Source organism: Penicillium daleae, assembly GCF_028827525.1.
Source record: "Penicillium daleae strain IBT 16125 chromosome Unknown utg000007l_segment0_segment0, whole genome shotgun sequence".
Classification (NCBI taxonomy): Eukaryota; Fungi; Ascomycota; class Eurotiomycetes; order Eurotiales; family Aspergillaceae; genus Penicillium; species Penicillium daleae.
The window spans coordinates 376813-392475 of NW_026623155.1; the positions used below are offsets into that span (position 1 = coordinate 376813).

At 50.3% G+C, this 15663-nt stretch overlaps 8 protein-coding genes across 8 annotated transcripts; 3 read left to right on the forward strand and 5 right to left on the reverse strand.

The window, feature by feature from the left end:
• Positions 1 to 69: 69 nt before the first annotated feature.
• On the reverse strand, positions 70 to 1050 carry N7458_007370 (uncharacterized protein; the record flags this gene model as incomplete). The annotated part of the gene is made up of 1 exon (XM_056910752.1): positions 70 to 1050. One exon carries the CDS (start codon positions 1048 to 1050, stop codon positions 70 to 72), a length of 981 nt encoding a protein of 326 aa, XP_056763578.1.
• Positions 1051 to 2676: 1626 nt separating this feature from the next.
• On the reverse strand, positions 2677 to 3834 carry pre8 (proteasome core particle subunit alpha 2; the record flags this gene model as incomplete). Its single annotated transcript, XM_056910753.1, has 5 exons — positions 3769 to 3834; positions 3684 to 3703; positions 3557 to 3607; positions 2872 to 3471; positions 2677 to 2795 (listed from the first exon to the last, which is right to left on the reverse strand). Exons 1-5 carry the CDS (start codon positions 3810 to 3812, stop codon positions 2677 to 2679), a joined length of 834 nt encoding a protein of 277 aa, XP_056763579.1. The 5' UTR covers positions 3813 to 3834.
• Positions 3835 to 4115: 281 nt separating this feature from the next.
• N7458_007372 (E3 ubiquitin-protein ligase MARCH) lies at positions 4116 to 5011 on the forward strand (the record flags this gene model as incomplete). The annotated part of the gene is made up of 2 exons (XM_056910754.1): positions 4116 to 4805; positions 4865 to 5011. 2 exons carry the CDS (start codon positions 4116 to 4118, stop codon positions 5009 to 5011), a joined length of 837 nt encoding a protein of 278 aa, XP_056763580.1.
• A 617-nt stretch (positions 5012 to 5628) lies between these two features.
• Positions 5629 to 6729, forward strand: N7458_007373 (uncharacterized protein; the record flags this gene model as incomplete). Its single annotated transcript, XM_056910755.1, has 2 exons — positions 5629 to 6326; positions 6387 to 6729. 2 exons carry the CDS (start codon positions 5629 to 5631, stop codon positions 6727 to 6729), a joined length of 1041 nt encoding a protein of 346 aa, XP_056763581.1.
• A 203-nt stretch (positions 6730 to 6932) lies between these two features.
• Positions 6933 to 8034, reverse strand: N7458_007374 (amidohydrolase family protein; the record flags this gene model as incomplete). The annotated part of the gene is made up of 2 exons (XM_056910756.1): positions 6933 to 7647; positions 7733 to 8034. The coding sequence occupies 2 exons, from the start codon at positions 8032 to 8034 to the stop codon at positions 6933 to 6935; spliced, it is 1017 nt and encodes a 338-aa protein (XP_056763582.1).
• A 793-nt stretch (positions 8035 to 8827) lies between these two features.
• Positions 8828 to 9664, reverse strand: N7458_007375 (uncharacterized protein; the record flags this gene model as incomplete). Its single annotated transcript, XM_056910757.1, has 1 exon — positions 8828 to 9664. The coding sequence occupies one exon, from the start codon at positions 9662 to 9664 to the stop codon at positions 8828 to 8830; it is 837 nt and encodes a 278-aa protein (XP_056763583.1).
• Positions 9665 to 10914: 1250 nt separating this feature from the next.
• Positions 10915 to 11426, forward strand: N7458_007376 (uncharacterized protein; the record flags this gene model as incomplete). The annotated part of the gene is made up of 2 exons (XM_056910758.1): positions 10915 to 11100; positions 11328 to 11426. 2 exons carry the CDS (start codon positions 10915 to 10917, stop codon positions 11424 to 11426), a joined length of 285 nt encoding a protein of 94 aa, XP_056763584.1.
• Positions 11427 to 13920: 2494 nt separating this feature from the next.
• Positions 13921 to 14781, reverse strand: N7458_007377 (amidohydrolase family protein; the record flags this gene model as incomplete). The annotated part of the gene is made up of 1 exon (XM_056910759.1): positions 13921 to 14781. One exon carries the CDS (start codon positions 14779 to 14781, stop codon positions 13921 to 13923), a length of 861 nt encoding a protein of 286 aa, XP_056763585.1.
• Positions 14782 to 15663: the final 882 nt, after the last annotated feature.

The following is a 15663-nucleotide window of genomic DNA, read 5'->3' on the forward strand; positions in this document are numbered from 1 at the left end:
CATACACGAAGCAAAGGAAGAAAAATACGATATGATTATATTATTTTCATGACCATCATGATCCATCCATCATAAATTCCGGTGTCCAATCTCTACAAACACCCTCCCCTCCACAACCCTTGCCCCATCCGGCGTGGACAAAACCTCCTTCGACTCCGGCGTACAAGGCAGCCCATCATTCCGATCCGGCGTCTCCGGCGGACGCTGGAAAGGACAAAGCGGCAATGTATCCGCCATCGCAAGCGAGATGGGATGTCTCGACCCCTGGATAAGATCCACCAGGCGTCCCAGCACAGCAAATTCAAGCTTCAACTTGAGCGAGTAAATAAACCCCTTGAGCGTAATCTGCACCGCATAAAAATTGGCATACTCCAGACCCAACAGCAACAAATCCATCGCAATAATCGCACAATTAATCCCAATGAGTTGGTACATAATCAACCTCGCATCCGGCCGCGCCGTAACATCCGCCCCGAGACGAAGTAACTTGACAGCCTCGATAACATACAGCGTCCCCAGCAAAGACTCCTGGATCGTGAACCCGGTCAATTGAATCTTCTCCATGATATTATACCCCTTGACCCAGGCGATGTCACCGGTATGCACGATATTCGAACCATACGTCAACACCGTAGTCGGCACGTGCAAAAGAAAGAAATTAGCCACGATCAGCCACAGCACCCGTCGCAGGATCTTCTCATCCCGCAGCACGAGATGCAGTCGTGAGTACAACACGACCGATTGCCCCGTAACCATGGTCCACCAACCGATCGTCAACATGGTCACTGATAACGCCGAGTCCGCGCAGGTAAAAAATTTCATCAAGAAGCCGATCGAATAGGGAACGACGCCTATACAGCCTGATGCAAGGAGGGACCAGAAGTAGAGACCGCGCCAGCGGCGGAAGGTGGATAGGACTAGGACGACTAGTTCGGCGACGTTGTAGCAGGATAGTGCGATGAAGGTGACTAGGACCATTTGGAGGACGTCGCCTTCTGGGGCTAGGGCGCCGGAGATACCATCCAGCAGGTCCTTGGGGGGATCGGACATGGTATTGGACCGTTCGGTTGGAGGGTCACTTGGCGGGACGGAACCAGACACAAAATAAGTGTCTGCGGAGCGAAGAAGATGTATAAGAGGAGCTAGGAACCCGGTGTACGAGGGGTATACTCCTCGAATTGACAAGGTAAAACAGGGACTGCGAGAGCCACGTTCACCCAGTCTGATACGCGAACATATCTCTCAAGAAGAACAGGAAAGCGTAGAGCGGAGAGCGAAAATGCATGAACAGGGTGAATAAAGTCGCGTCGGGACGAGACGAGGGACTGGACTGGATAGGACAGTGAAAAGAGAGGCGCGAGGTCGGAATCGCAATGCCAGCCGCTTTGTACGTTGCACAGAATAATACTGTACAGACAAGACAGCAGAGGAACGGGTAATCGTAGTCGTATACTCCGTACGTATGCACGACAAAGGACCCCCGGAGGGAGTATGGAAGAGCAACAAAGGATTTTTAAGAGGGAGGGAAAAAAGACAAGCCAGAGACATGCAATTAAAAAGCACAATCCTGCGAAAAGGCTAGCCTGTCAGAGCGAATTAAGCAAAAACGCCAAGCAACAGAGCAGACAGAAGAAGCAGGGTCAAATGCAACCCTTGTCACGCATGTCCACAATCAATCCACCCTTGAAGAGTCAAAATCCAGCCCAGACACGGCTGGCACCAGAAAAGCCGAAACAAAAGTTAAGGGAAAAACGGGAAAAAAGAGCGAGTCAAAAGCCTCGCTGGTGAGCTCCTCCTAAACTTTCCACTAACTCGCAGCCCCCGAGAGGCCAGCGAGAGTTCCGGGGGCCAAAGTCCCGGGGTAGATCGGCGCCGGCGAACGCCATGATTCAATAGTGTCGGATTGGCAGATGGGGGGATCGAGTACGGAGGACAGTAATACTAACTAAAAATGCTAACCATGAGTGATAGGTCGGAACCCCTTTGTTAGTGGATTTAGGGTGCTTGGCCGTAGTTAAGGAGGGTTTATTAGCATGTGCCTCGACTTGGGAGGAGGCTATACAATGATAATTCTAGGGTATTATGAAAGAGACTGGGCCTGAATCATGAGTGGGAGATCCAGATTCTGGACAAGCGGAAAGTTTGCGGTGTTCCGCCAAGGCGGGGGTCCGTTTCGTATAACTACCTAATGGGTATAAGTCATTGGTCATAAGGGGGGGGAGTTACAGTAAACGACAAGTAGAGGATATGACAGGATGAACAGGCCACCCTGCGAACCTAAGGTGGTCCGTTGACACTTGACACTCCTATTGTCCCGGACAAAGCAAAGGTTCAGCCCCAATGCCATAGACCCGAGATCTTAGTGTCTGTGCCGTGCCAGCCTGACAGGGTCCATACAGACTATGGACAGTGTTGTGCGGAAATACAGTACAGCACTACAGCTACTGTAGGGTTCAAGTGCAAGGCTACGCAAGTACCCGTCCTGCGGTGGTTGTCCTTGCAATCGATTCGTTGTCGACTACACCGCACCGGACACACGACGTGAACCGGCCAAATCGAAGAGTCACAAGGGCAAATACAGTACAAGCACTACCAGTACGGAGTAATAGGGGTGGTCATTCGAGTCTAATTCATACTCTGGGTAGATTAAGCACTTTCTCTCTTCGCGCATCGCTCTCATAGGTTGGTCAGGTAGTCCTCGATCTGCTCCTTGGTCAACTTCCTGAACCGTGGGCCTTGAGCACCCTCCACACCCTCGTAGCCCAGCAGGTGATCCGCAGGGGGGCCTACAATACCTATCAACAACGACAAGCCTGTTAGTAACCCGAATCATACCATACCGTGACCAAAAGAAGGCAAAAGCCCACTCACCAATCTCTATTGTGTCCCCGTTCATCTCCCCCTCGATAGTCTCCTTCAGCGTTAACAGCGCAATGTGGATCGCATCCTCCAGCTCCAACCCCTCAGTGTACCGCTTCTCCAAGAAAGTCTTGGCGCTCGTCGCGTGCTTGCCAATCGCTGTCGCCTTCCAGGGATAATAGCTACCGCTAGGATCAACCTGGTACAGACTGGGCCCACCCTTCAGAATACCACCAGTCTTGCCGGCAGGTTTGGCAGGCGAGTCCGAGTCGTTCTTGATATCGGCCGCCTCGGGCTCAATACCTTCGTCCCAGCCGGCAACCAAGAGACTGACACCGTACGGCCGCACGCCACCGGACTGCGTGGCCTCCTGCACCACGCGGGCGACGTCTTGCACCAGTATCCGCGTCGGCGGGTATTCGTTGTAGATGCGCTTGTAGCCCGTGTGCGAGACCTTGCGGGCCTTGTCGACCAGCACGCGGTAGTCGGGGCCCATGCCGGCGTAGACCATGCCGATGTCCGGGGTGATCAGGGAGATCTTGGAGAGCGAGGGAGGGTCGATGAGCGGCGAGGAGGATTTCTTTTCGGTAGCGAGGACAATTCCATTGGTGGCTGGACAGTGTCAGGTCAGCATCTGGATTGGGTAGAGAGTGTGTTGGATGGATGGGAGAGCTGGGTTGGTTTTCCATGATCTCACCTTTGATGCCCAGGGCTGTGACACCCTGGTTGACCGCATTTAGAGCATACTCTGGATGAAGCTCGTCAGTAACCTTTGATTCCAGTGCTGGACTTGACATTTCAAGCTCAATGTCTTTGTCGCTTACCAATCTGCACCAGTTTTCCACTGTTGAACGATGCGGGTTAGCTTCCTGGACCACAAGGCTTGGGGATCAACAAGCTTCAGCATACCTGGGCGAGAACGTAGTCAGGGAGAAGGAGTAGCGGTCCGCCATGATATGATGCTATTATCTGATACACAGCTCGATATGACCGCAGATTCAAAGGATGATGAAAAAGGAAGAAGGAAAAGAGGGCGATGGAGCTGTAGGCAGACGACGGGTGACGTTTGACGCGGTCGAGCTCGGCCATCGTAGCTTGCGCTGGGCCAGTCCAAGGCGGTGAGTCCAAACGGGGATTAGCGGCCACATAAATTGGGTTGCTTTTCTTTTCCTCTTCTCTTCTCTTGGATTCTTATTCTCCTTCCATCAGACTACCAGCACGGGCAAATGACATGACCCCGTCGACAATTACCTTCCATGCAGTCCCCGAGCAATGAGTCGGACTTGCCGGGGCACACGGCCGATGCTCCCCCTCCCCCCGAGCCTGAGCAGAGCTATTACCCCCCGCGAGTCTGTCGCATCTGCCTGGACACGGTCCTGCCCACCGTGCAGCCGTCAGAATTCCTCCAAAAGCCCCGCGTGGTATACGAGTCCACCGACCCCGAGCTAGGGCGACTGCTCCGTCCGTGCAAATGCAAAGGATCCTCGCGATATGTACACGAGGGATGCTTGCAGACATGGCGGCACGCAGACCCCCGATATGGCCGGCGGAACTACTGGCAGTGTCCAACCTGCGGGTTCCAGTACCGGCTGGAGCGGATTACCTGGGCGCGGTGGATCAGTAGCTCCGGCACTCAGATTGTGCTTACCATTAGCATTCTTCTGTTGACTATGTTTCTTCTTGGATTTGTTGCTGACCCCATTATTGAATTTTTCCTCGTCGATCTAGACGATCTCCCCTTAGAAGTGGAGGTTGATACAGCACAGGCATCGTGGGTGGCCCATTTTATTAAGGGACTGGCCTCTCTTGGTCTGCTGTCCTTCTTCCGGGTCATGTTTATGATGTCGCCCTGGAATCTCCGTGTTGCAACGGGAGGAGGTCGATCTTCCGGTCGAGACCGGATGCGTTGGTTGATGATTGTTATTGGCGTGGGCACTTTTCTCTGGGTATGTTGGAAACGGTGGACATGATTTGCATGTCTCTGCTTTGCTAACACACTGGCTAGGCTGTCTACAAGGGTGTCCGATCCTGGAGTAAACGAACGCTAGAAAAGACCAGCGAACGAGTCATGGACGTGCCCTTGCCAGATGATGAAGAGGACGATGCTGCCATGCCAGAACCCCCTACCAGTGATCATTCCAAGACCGATTAACTCTCTATTGTTTTGTTTTAATTACCCTCCATCCGCACTACTTTAAGTTGCCGTGCTCCTCTCCATGACACGCTGATTAGTCACTGTGCGAAGAACGATTCTCGACCTTCATTAACTCTCGACTGTTCTATCCGAGACTCCAGCTCGATGGCCTCTGGAACGTTTTGTTCCATGTCATTGACTCGTTGTCGCTAATCGGATAGACTTTGAGGGGAAGGCAGGACCATGCCTCGATTAGCAAACGGGAAGCATCCATTATGTTTATTTACATTTTACATTATGTTCTACGCGCTTTCTGGAAATCGAGGGATGGTATATCCTTAAGGTCTACTCTTCTGGCCGTATTTGATAGAGAGAGCGTTTGCCCTCCAGCGTTGATCCGAACTCTCATCTCTCACCTTCCATTTATATCCCCACGACTCGTGTCGCCAGAACTTGTCCACTTAGACAGATAAATCAACTCTCTTCTTTCTTCTCTCTTCCTCTCTCCACCCTTCCCAAAACCTAACTTTCACATCATCGCTTCCCACACTGATCGTACTCTTCACACTTATTCCTGCTACTCCGAAACCACCGCTCACTACTCACTCCTCATCACTCACTCCTCACCATTCACCATGGCGGAGACCGATCAGCCTCTCTCCCTGCTAGACGCCGTCCGCACCCAGCTCACCCTCGATTCCGACTCTGAGAGCTCTCAGAGCACCGCTGTCAACATCACCCATAAGGATGCCACGCACGAGAATACCAAGAAGACCCCTGCCAACACTCCCCTCGACCAAAGCATCTCAACCAATCCCAGCATCGTTCTCATCGAAAACACCAACGACCACGAACCCTTCCCGGACTTCGACGAGCAGATGTGCGAAGAGCACCGAGACATCGAAGAGAAATGGCAAAACGCCTTCGCCAAGGCCGCGCAGGAGGAGATCCGCACCTACGAGATCGATCCGGCCATCAAAACGCCGCCAGGCCAACCCGAGACTAAGCGCGCTGTCTTGGACAATATCAAAGATGTCCTCTCCAACCCTAGACTGAGCATGAGCACCTGCAAGCGGTTCATTGCTCTCACCAATATGGTCATCCAGCTGGACCATATCCTCTTCCGACGCAGCGATGTCTTCATGGGACCTGATGACACTGCCGATGCTGCTGAGATCGTGAAGCAGATGCTTCACTGGTTGACCTGGGCGGATAACATGCTGCAGGACCTGGTGGCCATTGCCGACAATGTCTTCGGTATCATGGGGTACCTTGCGGAGGAGAATGTCTCTGTGGTTCACAAGTACCGACACATGGCAACAGTGGCAACTACGTAAGTACTTCCAGTAAAGTCATTGCGCATACGTCCAACTAACACTAACATCTCGTGCAGCCATCTCCGCAAGCCACGTTTCTTGGAGCAGGTCCTTCTGTCGTTGTTCTCCGACCTGTACGATGTCTGGATCCACAATCGGTTCCTCCACATGAGCAACCGAATGATCCTGAAGGAGGACAACCTCGACCCGGCGTGTTTGGCGTTGACCGCGAATCTGCATGAGATATGGATGGTGCTCTCGCGGGCAAACAAGAACTACGCTCGCTACCGAAGCTACCTGGATGAAATCGTCCATGTTTATCTCCTGCCCTTCCAGAATATGATGGAGATTCCCGATTCGCCCGATGAGGAGGATGTCACTCAGGAGCGTCCACTGCTGGGTGGTAACGAGGAAGTTTGAAGGAGATGGGAGATACCGTGGACGACTTCCACGGAATAATGATCTAACGAGATGATAATGACTAGAACGATACCCAGATACGAATAACGAGAACTCTTAACCTGAATTATACCGTCATATGCCATAGTTTTCACGTTCATCAGTGATAGCAGAACAAATAATATCTGACAACAAGCTTCCATCTCAGCCACCCCCACCATCCCTCAAGCATTGCAATCCTTATACTCCCCCAACTTAAACAACTTCTTCGCATTCTCCCTCCCAATCTTATACCGATCGACCTCATTAATCGCCAACGCATCAAACCACCCACAAGCATCCTCAAACGTCTCAAACGGATAATCAATACTAAACAAAATCCGATCCGCCCCAACCTCCGCCAAACAAAAGTTCAACGTCGTCGTCGAAAAGTGCCCCGACGTCGTAATCCAAATATTCTGCGCAAAATACTCCCGAATCGTCTTCTTACACGTCTCCGCCAATCCAAGCAACTTCTTCCGATCCTCAAACCAGTGGTTAATCCGCCACATGTCGAAGGGGATGTGCTCGCCCAGGTGGCCCAGGATGATCTGCAGCTTGGGGTGGCGGTCGAAAACGCCGTTTGTGACCATGCCCAGCGTGTGCAGGGAGACACCGTGCGCGAAGGAGAGCGGGGGGCCGACCAGCCATTTCCGGTCTGCCCAGAGCTTGTCGTAGATTGTACCGGTGGGGTTACGTGGGTGCAGGTACAGCGGGACGTCGAGCTCTGTGCAGGTTTGCCAGAAGATGTCCCATTTCTCGTTGTCGTAGAAGATCATGTCGTCACCGTCGGGTCCGGCGCGTTGAGTGTCGTTGACGAGGGCGCCTAGGAAACCGTGCTGGGTGACGCAGCGGCGGAGTTCGGCGGCGGCTTCGTGGGGATCGTGCATGGAGAGGGTGCTGGAAGGATACCGTTAGATGATTCGTCTTTTTGCATGGATAGCATGTATAGAGGAGGAGTATCTGAGGGGGGGAAGTCACTCACGCAAAAGCCGCAAATCGATCCGGATGCGCCTTGACCTTCTCCGCGATATAGTCATTGATTTCCACAGCTAGTTTCTGCGCATCAACCGGGTCCCAGATATCCTGTACGCCGGGCGCGGTATAAGAAAGAATTTGCAATCCCACACCATGCTTCTCAGCAAAGTTGAGCCGGATAGAATCCACATCCGTAATCTCGGCGACGTGCTTATCCACATCAGTCGCGAATAGCCCAGCCCACCAGCGCGTCTTCTCGGAGAAGCGGGGCAGCGCAAAGGCTTCTTCGAGGGCAATCTTTCCCAGCATTGTGTTTTTGGGTATATGTGTGCAGTGTAGGTGGTAGGTGGGAGAGAGTATGTGAGAAGAAAGAGGGTACAACACTGTTCAGTTGGAGTCGTACGGCCGGTTTATATGACTTCCCCTCGCAATGCCCCGCACTTTGGATTCGGGAATGCGGCAAGACAGTCGAGTAAGTTTCCTATTGCGCTTCTTCCTACCATGGCAAGCCGTGATCCAGTGAGAGCTTGGAAACAAGGTACGAGAGCTCGTCGGAAGCAGAGCATCGGATGTGTGCAGGAGAGTAGCCGGCGGGCGCGGACCGCACCCTGCACGCTCTCCGCATTTGGGCGGGGCGGATCGGCTCGGCACTGGAGATTGTGGTGGGGCTCGATCCGACGGCGGCGCTTGCAGCTGAGATAATCATATTATGCTTGATGGAGGCTGTTGTGCTAGGGCATGCAGGGTGGAAGTGATAGTGATAGAGGTGCAGTTGCATAGTCTGGAACTAGAGAGGAAGGATGAGGATCTAGCTGGGCAAAGTCTAACTTCCTGTTTAGGATCGTTCTGGATGTATCATAAATCGTCTCATTGGCTAGCTATGGTGTTGGTTCTGCGATAATCTTCAACGCATGACCGATAATATGATCTTGAAGATTTAAATAAGGAGCTGCAAGCTTATGTGGCGCTACTCTACAGGTATAGGGAGAAACATGGGTGTTTTTCCCTGTCCTCCTCGGTCATCACCCCAGACCTGATCAACGATTTCCCCCTGGCAGTGCAGAAAAACGTGATATCTAATTTTGGTCCATTGAAATTCCCACTATGAAAACTCCGAGGTCGTACAGTCAGCCCTCCATGTCGGTGGATTCGAGGTGTGCGAGTGCACAATAGAAACCAACATGCCAAGCACAGCAAACTCAAGCTTAAGCTTGATGCTATACACCATCGGCTTCAACTCAATCTGCGTAAAGTAGAACCCCCGATACTGCAGGACAACCAGTGACAAATCCATAATGATCGCCGCGATATTAACAGCCAATAGCTCATATAGGATCTTATGTCGACGCACATCCGCCTCGGGACTCAACCGAATCAACCATATTGTATCCCAGATATAAATGGTTGAAATGAGGACCTCCTGAGCCGTGAACCAGGTTACCTGGATGCGTTCCATCACGCTGAAACCCTTGACCCATTGAACAGATTGCGGGACGAACGACGAGCCTACATTTAATACAATTGTGGGGATGACAATCGTGATGTATGCGAAAACGACCAACCACCGTACAAACGCTAGCACGAGTGTATTCTGCGATACCAGGTGCAATCGCGAGTAAAGGACAACGGACTGATTCGGGACGAGAAAGAAAAACCCGAAATTCGAGAGAAACATGCTCAGCCACAACGGCTCCAGATTGAAGAATTGCAGTCCTTGCCCGATCGTCTGCGGAATCACGCCTAGCACGGCCGAGCTGAAAAGCGCCCAGAAGTAGAGAGACCGATAGCGGTGGAAAGTGAGCGGGATCAGCACCGACAGCTCGATCGCATTGTACAGGGCGATGGACATGAACACGATAATGCTGATTCCCACCGCGGTATTGCTGGTCTCTGAGCTAAGCGCCTGCACCGTCGAGGAAGCCTGGTGGGCCTCTGACATAATTTAAATAGCTGCACGAGTCGTGGAACTGGATAACCCGTTCGGCATGGTGGGCAGAGTCGGGTACGCGCCTCACACGGAAGGACGCGTAGAGGAAGCGGAAGATTGGACGGGGCATGGGTGGCTTTGCTATATATTTGCGGTTGATTTGGATGGGGGCAGCACGAGGGATTAAGTAGAGTTTTTTTTTGAGGCGTCGGGGATTCACACCTCCGGGTGGTTGGCTTTTTTGCTAGAGAATGAGGGGGAAACACTTTCCCCGCGAAGTTTATTTGACTCTGTTCAAGACTCGAAGCAGATGGGGGTTCCGTGGCTCGGGCGAGTGTGTCGCGTGGCTTGAATGTTAATCTGGTTAGTTTTGGGCCTTTCTCGCGTGAAGTTGCCCGTGTTGATTCTTTAGGAGGAAGCATGGTGGAATTAGCACAACGGGTGGGCTGATGGACTTTGTTTGACTTTTGTGTTGAAGAGGCGGCAAATCCTACGAATCAACCGCCACAGGTGGCTGACTTCTCAACTTAGTCCACGTCATTTTGGCGGCAACCTAATAAGAATGAGGGAGATGGTGTCTGGTTAATGATAGAATCGTTCTGGAAGTCTGAGACCCATTGTTTCACAGACGTTGGTTCCTGCAGAAGTGCGTTAATGGGGATAGTATGTTCATGACCTCGGGGTCTTGGGGGTAGTTAATCACTTCGAGTAATGAGTCGCATGACTTTTAAGATGAAACTCCACAATCTTCATCTACAAATATATTATATGAATAGTAATGGGTGATTGATAACTGATGGAGTCTTCCACCATCACCGTTTGTTTGCCTGCGTTTGTCTCTCTTGCCTCTAAGTCTAGTAGGCCCCTCCGTCCTTTCGAGATCTTTCGTTCTTTCTTTCCCCAAAAGGCCTGCCTTGATTCTTCTTCTGAAATGATCACCTAATCCCTTACTTTTCTCTATCGTCCTCTTCTTTTACTGCCCGTCCCCTGCTACCAAGTGATAGCCTGACACTACCAGAGAGGCCCTCCCAAGAAACAGTGCAATTCATCAAGTACCTCAACAACACAGAACCCTTCCGCAGCAATATCTACAAGATGGAGAACTTTGAAGAGCAAGAGCCCTGTCCACAAACTTCACATTTACTAACAGCTATTGGATTCTTCGATCACCAGTGTTTCACTTCCTCATCGGGCCAGACCGTCAGAGACTGACAGTCCACAGAGGGCTTCTTAAAGCTCTATCGCCCCCTTTGGCAGCTCTCATGAACAATGGCCAAATGAAGGAGTCTTTATCTGGGACCACCACAATCGAGGATCTTGAGGAGCAGACCTTCATCGCTTTTTGCGAGTTTGGTTATCGGGGCCAGTACAGAACGCTTTCCAGAAAGGACGAACAGAACGGAGAGGCTTCGAGTGCCGAGGGTAAGGATCTTTTGAAGAAGATAAGGGTATATTGAACCATCAGAACATCTAATCAGCAACATAGATCTAATGGAATCGGAAGCGAATGACCCAGAGCAACATCCAGAACCGGAACCACCGACTGATCCTAGATATATTTCTCAAGGTCAAGATCAATGGGCCCAGCTATTGAGCTCCTATAAGTCACCGACGCAGGATATAAAATACGTTGAAACCCCTCAACGACCCCGGTGGAATCAATTCAAATCTCTAGAATTCACTGGACAAGCAGCCTCAGTGTGTTCCAACCCAGATCTCCTTGCCCGTGCCAAGATATACGTCTTCGCGACCCGGTATCTCGTTGAAGCGTTAAGAGAACAATCCTTGAAGTCTCTCGAGACATCGCGATATTTGCGGACTTGTTCTCAGCATGCAAGATGCGCCACGCATTCTTGACCTACTCCAGTGCACCTTTGAGCACACTGGAAGACAAGAGCCGGATGGGTGTTATTCCCTCAGGAAGCTGGTTATCGACTACATATCGTGCCAGGCGAAGTCTCTGGCTAGATATCCTCGATTCCGGCGCATTTTGGATCAGTATGGTGAGATTGGTTTTGATCTGGTTGCAAAACTTGTTCAGTGAAATACCTTTATGGACTTGAGGAACATGCTAGCATCATGAAAAGAGCCTATCCTGGGGTGGCGAGTCCGTTTTTCAAGCCATTTTCCTGTGATTCAACTAGCTAGGGAACTCTGCCTACGGAGATCGACCAAACGCCAGTAGAGACAAGCTTGCATCACTATCATTTCGGCGAATGATCAAGAATCAACAAATCAATCTGTTCTCACCTACAACTTTCTACCGCTAAGATACAGAGCCTACTTCCTTGTTTCTTGGGAGGAGTAGTCCTAATGAATTAAGCAGGCTTACGGAGAGTGTTAGGAATATGTCTAAAAAGAGATCTACGGAGAGTTGTGTGGGGAGATTCGTAATCCTGTTGAATTGCTTCAGTCTTCACTCAACGATGTTTCCATGTGGCAAGGCAATTTACCAAAATAATCACTGTAGACAAGACACTCAACAATTTCTTTGTAAAAATGCCATTTACCCACATTAGACAAATTGCATATCTGGGCTCTCAGACCAGTCAAGGAAGTTTGATCGAAGCCAATACCCCAACTTTGACTCTTCGGCTGCCTGATTCAATGATTTCTCTTCTGTTGCAATCACTTTGACGCTCCGCCATACACGCGATTCAGCTCCCCGGTTTTGATCAAAGTCGCCCTCTTCAAACACCCCACCAGTCTCTCTTGCTCGATCCAGACAAAGATCAAATGCAGATGGGGACGGAAAAATCGTAAATTCGCAATCATGTGAAGCAAGGATGTGAAAGAGCTCATCAACTCGACAGAGGACCCTGTCGAGCCGGGCTATCATACCGTCGCGAGGTGGTTGTGGCTCGTCTGGAAACACTGTGTTCCTGGTCCGGAGAACAAGAATTATTCTCTTGCAGAGCAGAAACCTCGTTTGTAAGAGGGTAATAATAGCATCGAACGCGTTCCACGATGTCTCTTCGAGTTCGGATGTGGCATGGTCCACTCCGGGACTTGGGTATAGGTGCGGAAGGTGACAAAATATCAAAGTTGAATCAGTACAAAATAGACCTTGAGGTGATATAAAGTGTATACCACTCATGTATCTGAGTTTCTGTCAGCAGATGATAACACTACAGCAACGCCTGCCACATGAAAACTCACTTTAACATTAACCGCTTGGCTGTCCAGGAGAGTCCACCATCTGGGGAAAGCGTGGGATGTAAAGCGCATGTGATCGTGGTTGAGAAAAGCTTCGCAGTCGAATCATCAGTCAATTCGTTTGTTACAGTGCTGGTTTCCCTCAATAGAGCCCAGGACGCTGAGGTTCTGCCGCACTGAAAGTCTTTTGAGCGCGTCACATTTATCTGGATTACGCCTGAAGAATAGGGGTAAAGGCATTTCTTGATCGGCCTGGGATCTCGGAAGCCGCCCATGGTGTATGAGAAAATCGAGGGAGTAGGTAATGAAAATATGTGAAGCAGGATTGGAGCGAAGCTAACAGAATGTGAGTAGCTAGGTTGCTGTCAAGACCTGATAGCTCGCGCCAAGCACCCCACACCACACTCGGCATGTCCGACTGGACCCTCATTTCTTGGCATCGCAAACATAAGCCTCTCGTTTTTCTATTACTACAACACTACAGTACACAGTAACTTACCAATTAATAGTATGTAATTGGCTCTCATATCCTTGACAGTCGCTAAGCTCATAAGCGTATTTACTCCGCTCCACACACGGGGGCGAAGTCAATCTCAATATCGGGAGTAATTGGCGTAGCAAGTGGCCTGACAGAGTCGCGAGTATTTATACTTTCCTACGCCCCGCGAAGAAGACTCAACATTTCAAGCCTCTTATCCGCAACGTACCTGTCTGAATAACGAAGACGTTACTGGTATCTTTCCGAGACAATTTTGACTTTCGTTGTTCCTAGAATGGCACATCTTGACAAGAGAATAATAGTCTTTCCTAATCTATCAGGTGGCTAGTGTCGAATGAGGTACAATCTACTGACTGAACATGGTGCTCATCTGGAGACAACAAATATAGACGGTCGGAAGCATCGATCTATTTTGGATTGCGCGAGAATATTCTAATGATTGGTGCGTGCGACTGGACAAATATTTCTATCTCACCTGACGGCCATGGCTTTCCACAAATCATCAAAGACTAGATAGCTGATATCAAAAGTTAGAATCTCTGGGGATAATTTAATTGTGATCATATTCTCCGATACCAAATCAGGACCGTCGATTCTCATAATCTAACGATAACTATAAAGTGCCATTTCTTTGCCTTGCCAACCGCGGGAACAACTTCATCGCATTCCCATAATTGATCATATTCCTCAGCTCAGTATCCATTTCATACGACTCGAGTGACTCAAGAAAAGCCGGATAGGCGGTTATAGGAGCATACGGAAAGTCGCTGCCGTATAAGATGTGGTCAAGCGGGACCATCTTCAACAGCATGTCCAGAACCTGCGGCGACGAGCTTAGGGCCAAATCAAAGTGAAAGCTACGAAACGATTCCATTGCTTTGTCATGAGTTGTTCCCATGCGATGTGAGACTGCAAAGTCTGCTGCTTTTCTCATGGGAGTGGTTACGCGGGAGATGATATATGGTAGAGCGCCGCCTGCGTGGGACAGTATGACTTGACAGGCAGGATATTTAAGTCTGGTGCCGTTGGTGATCATATCCATTGCTGCACGGGTGGTTTCATGAGGATAATCGATAGCTGGTTGCGGCAGCTTTGAGTTAACGGGATTGGTATCGACTGGGTGGGTAGGGTGGACAAAAACCACGCAGGCTCGTCTATTCAGTTCAGCCCAGATGGGTTCAACGTCAGGATGACCAAGATAGGTGTTGGAGGGGCCGTAGCGAGTAAAAAGAGTAATACCATCAGCATGAAGAACATCTAAACCGTACGCGATCTCCGCGAGGGCATCATCGGTATCGAGAATGTCGGGCAATGATACGAAGAAGGCGAAGCTCTTCGGGTCTTTGTCACGGAGGTTGGCTGAATATTCGTTTAATTGTCTCGCAAGCTGGGCGCGTGCGTGACGGCTTGGCAAAATACAAGCTCCAGGGGCTGTTATAGAAAGCACGGCTGTTTTAACTCCCACGCGCTTCATCAGCAGCTTAGAAGCTAGCGGACTCCAGTGGGGAGTGGGCCAGCCACTTGGATCGCCCCCTGCTCTTCAACCGCTACTATAATGTTAGGTATGGGGAATAAAGAGATACCGATCAAGATCTTACCTTTGGCATAAAAGGATGGTACGCAATGATGGTGGGTGTCGATTTTGTTTACTGGAGGCGTGTGGCTCCAGCCAATTGCTTTATCTCGCAGCCAATCGAGGCTATGTTCGCTCATCTCGCGGAAAATCGTGGGTTTATAGAAATAGAGAAGGAAGATTACTGTGACGGGGATCGAGATAAAAATCAGCATGGTGATAATAAATAACTTAAGAGACAGCCCACTGCTTGATTTATCTTTAATTATGTTCATCATTGGGAGATTGTGTCTCTGGCGTGAGGGGGTCCATCCGGAATCATCCCGGTGACAGTTCCGGGTCTACTCCGCGCCAAACAACTTTGCCGTGTTATACGTGACATACAACAAATTGAATAGTCTTTACCCATGGAAGATAGTCGCACATACATCCTCGAAGTTGGATATCCTGCACACTCATCAGCAGCAATAGCAGCGTATCAACAGTATCACCTTTCATCGGCTGCGTCAATAGTGTCACCGACATCGTCACCCCCCGGTATGTGAATTTCATCTTGGTGTCATCAACTTTCATCTCTGTCTGAGTCGCTCAGTCAGCCAGTCAACCTTCCATACCAATCTCGTCATCGCGGCGGGGGGATCGAATGGATGAGGCGCAGCTTTGCGCCAAGCCCATATGCATACCTTGCGATGCCCGCGTCTTTTCAGCCTCGAGAGAAGTCATAAGCCAGGTTTTCGGTAAAATGTCCAGAACGAAGATGAGGATTGCAGGGATTGATGATGA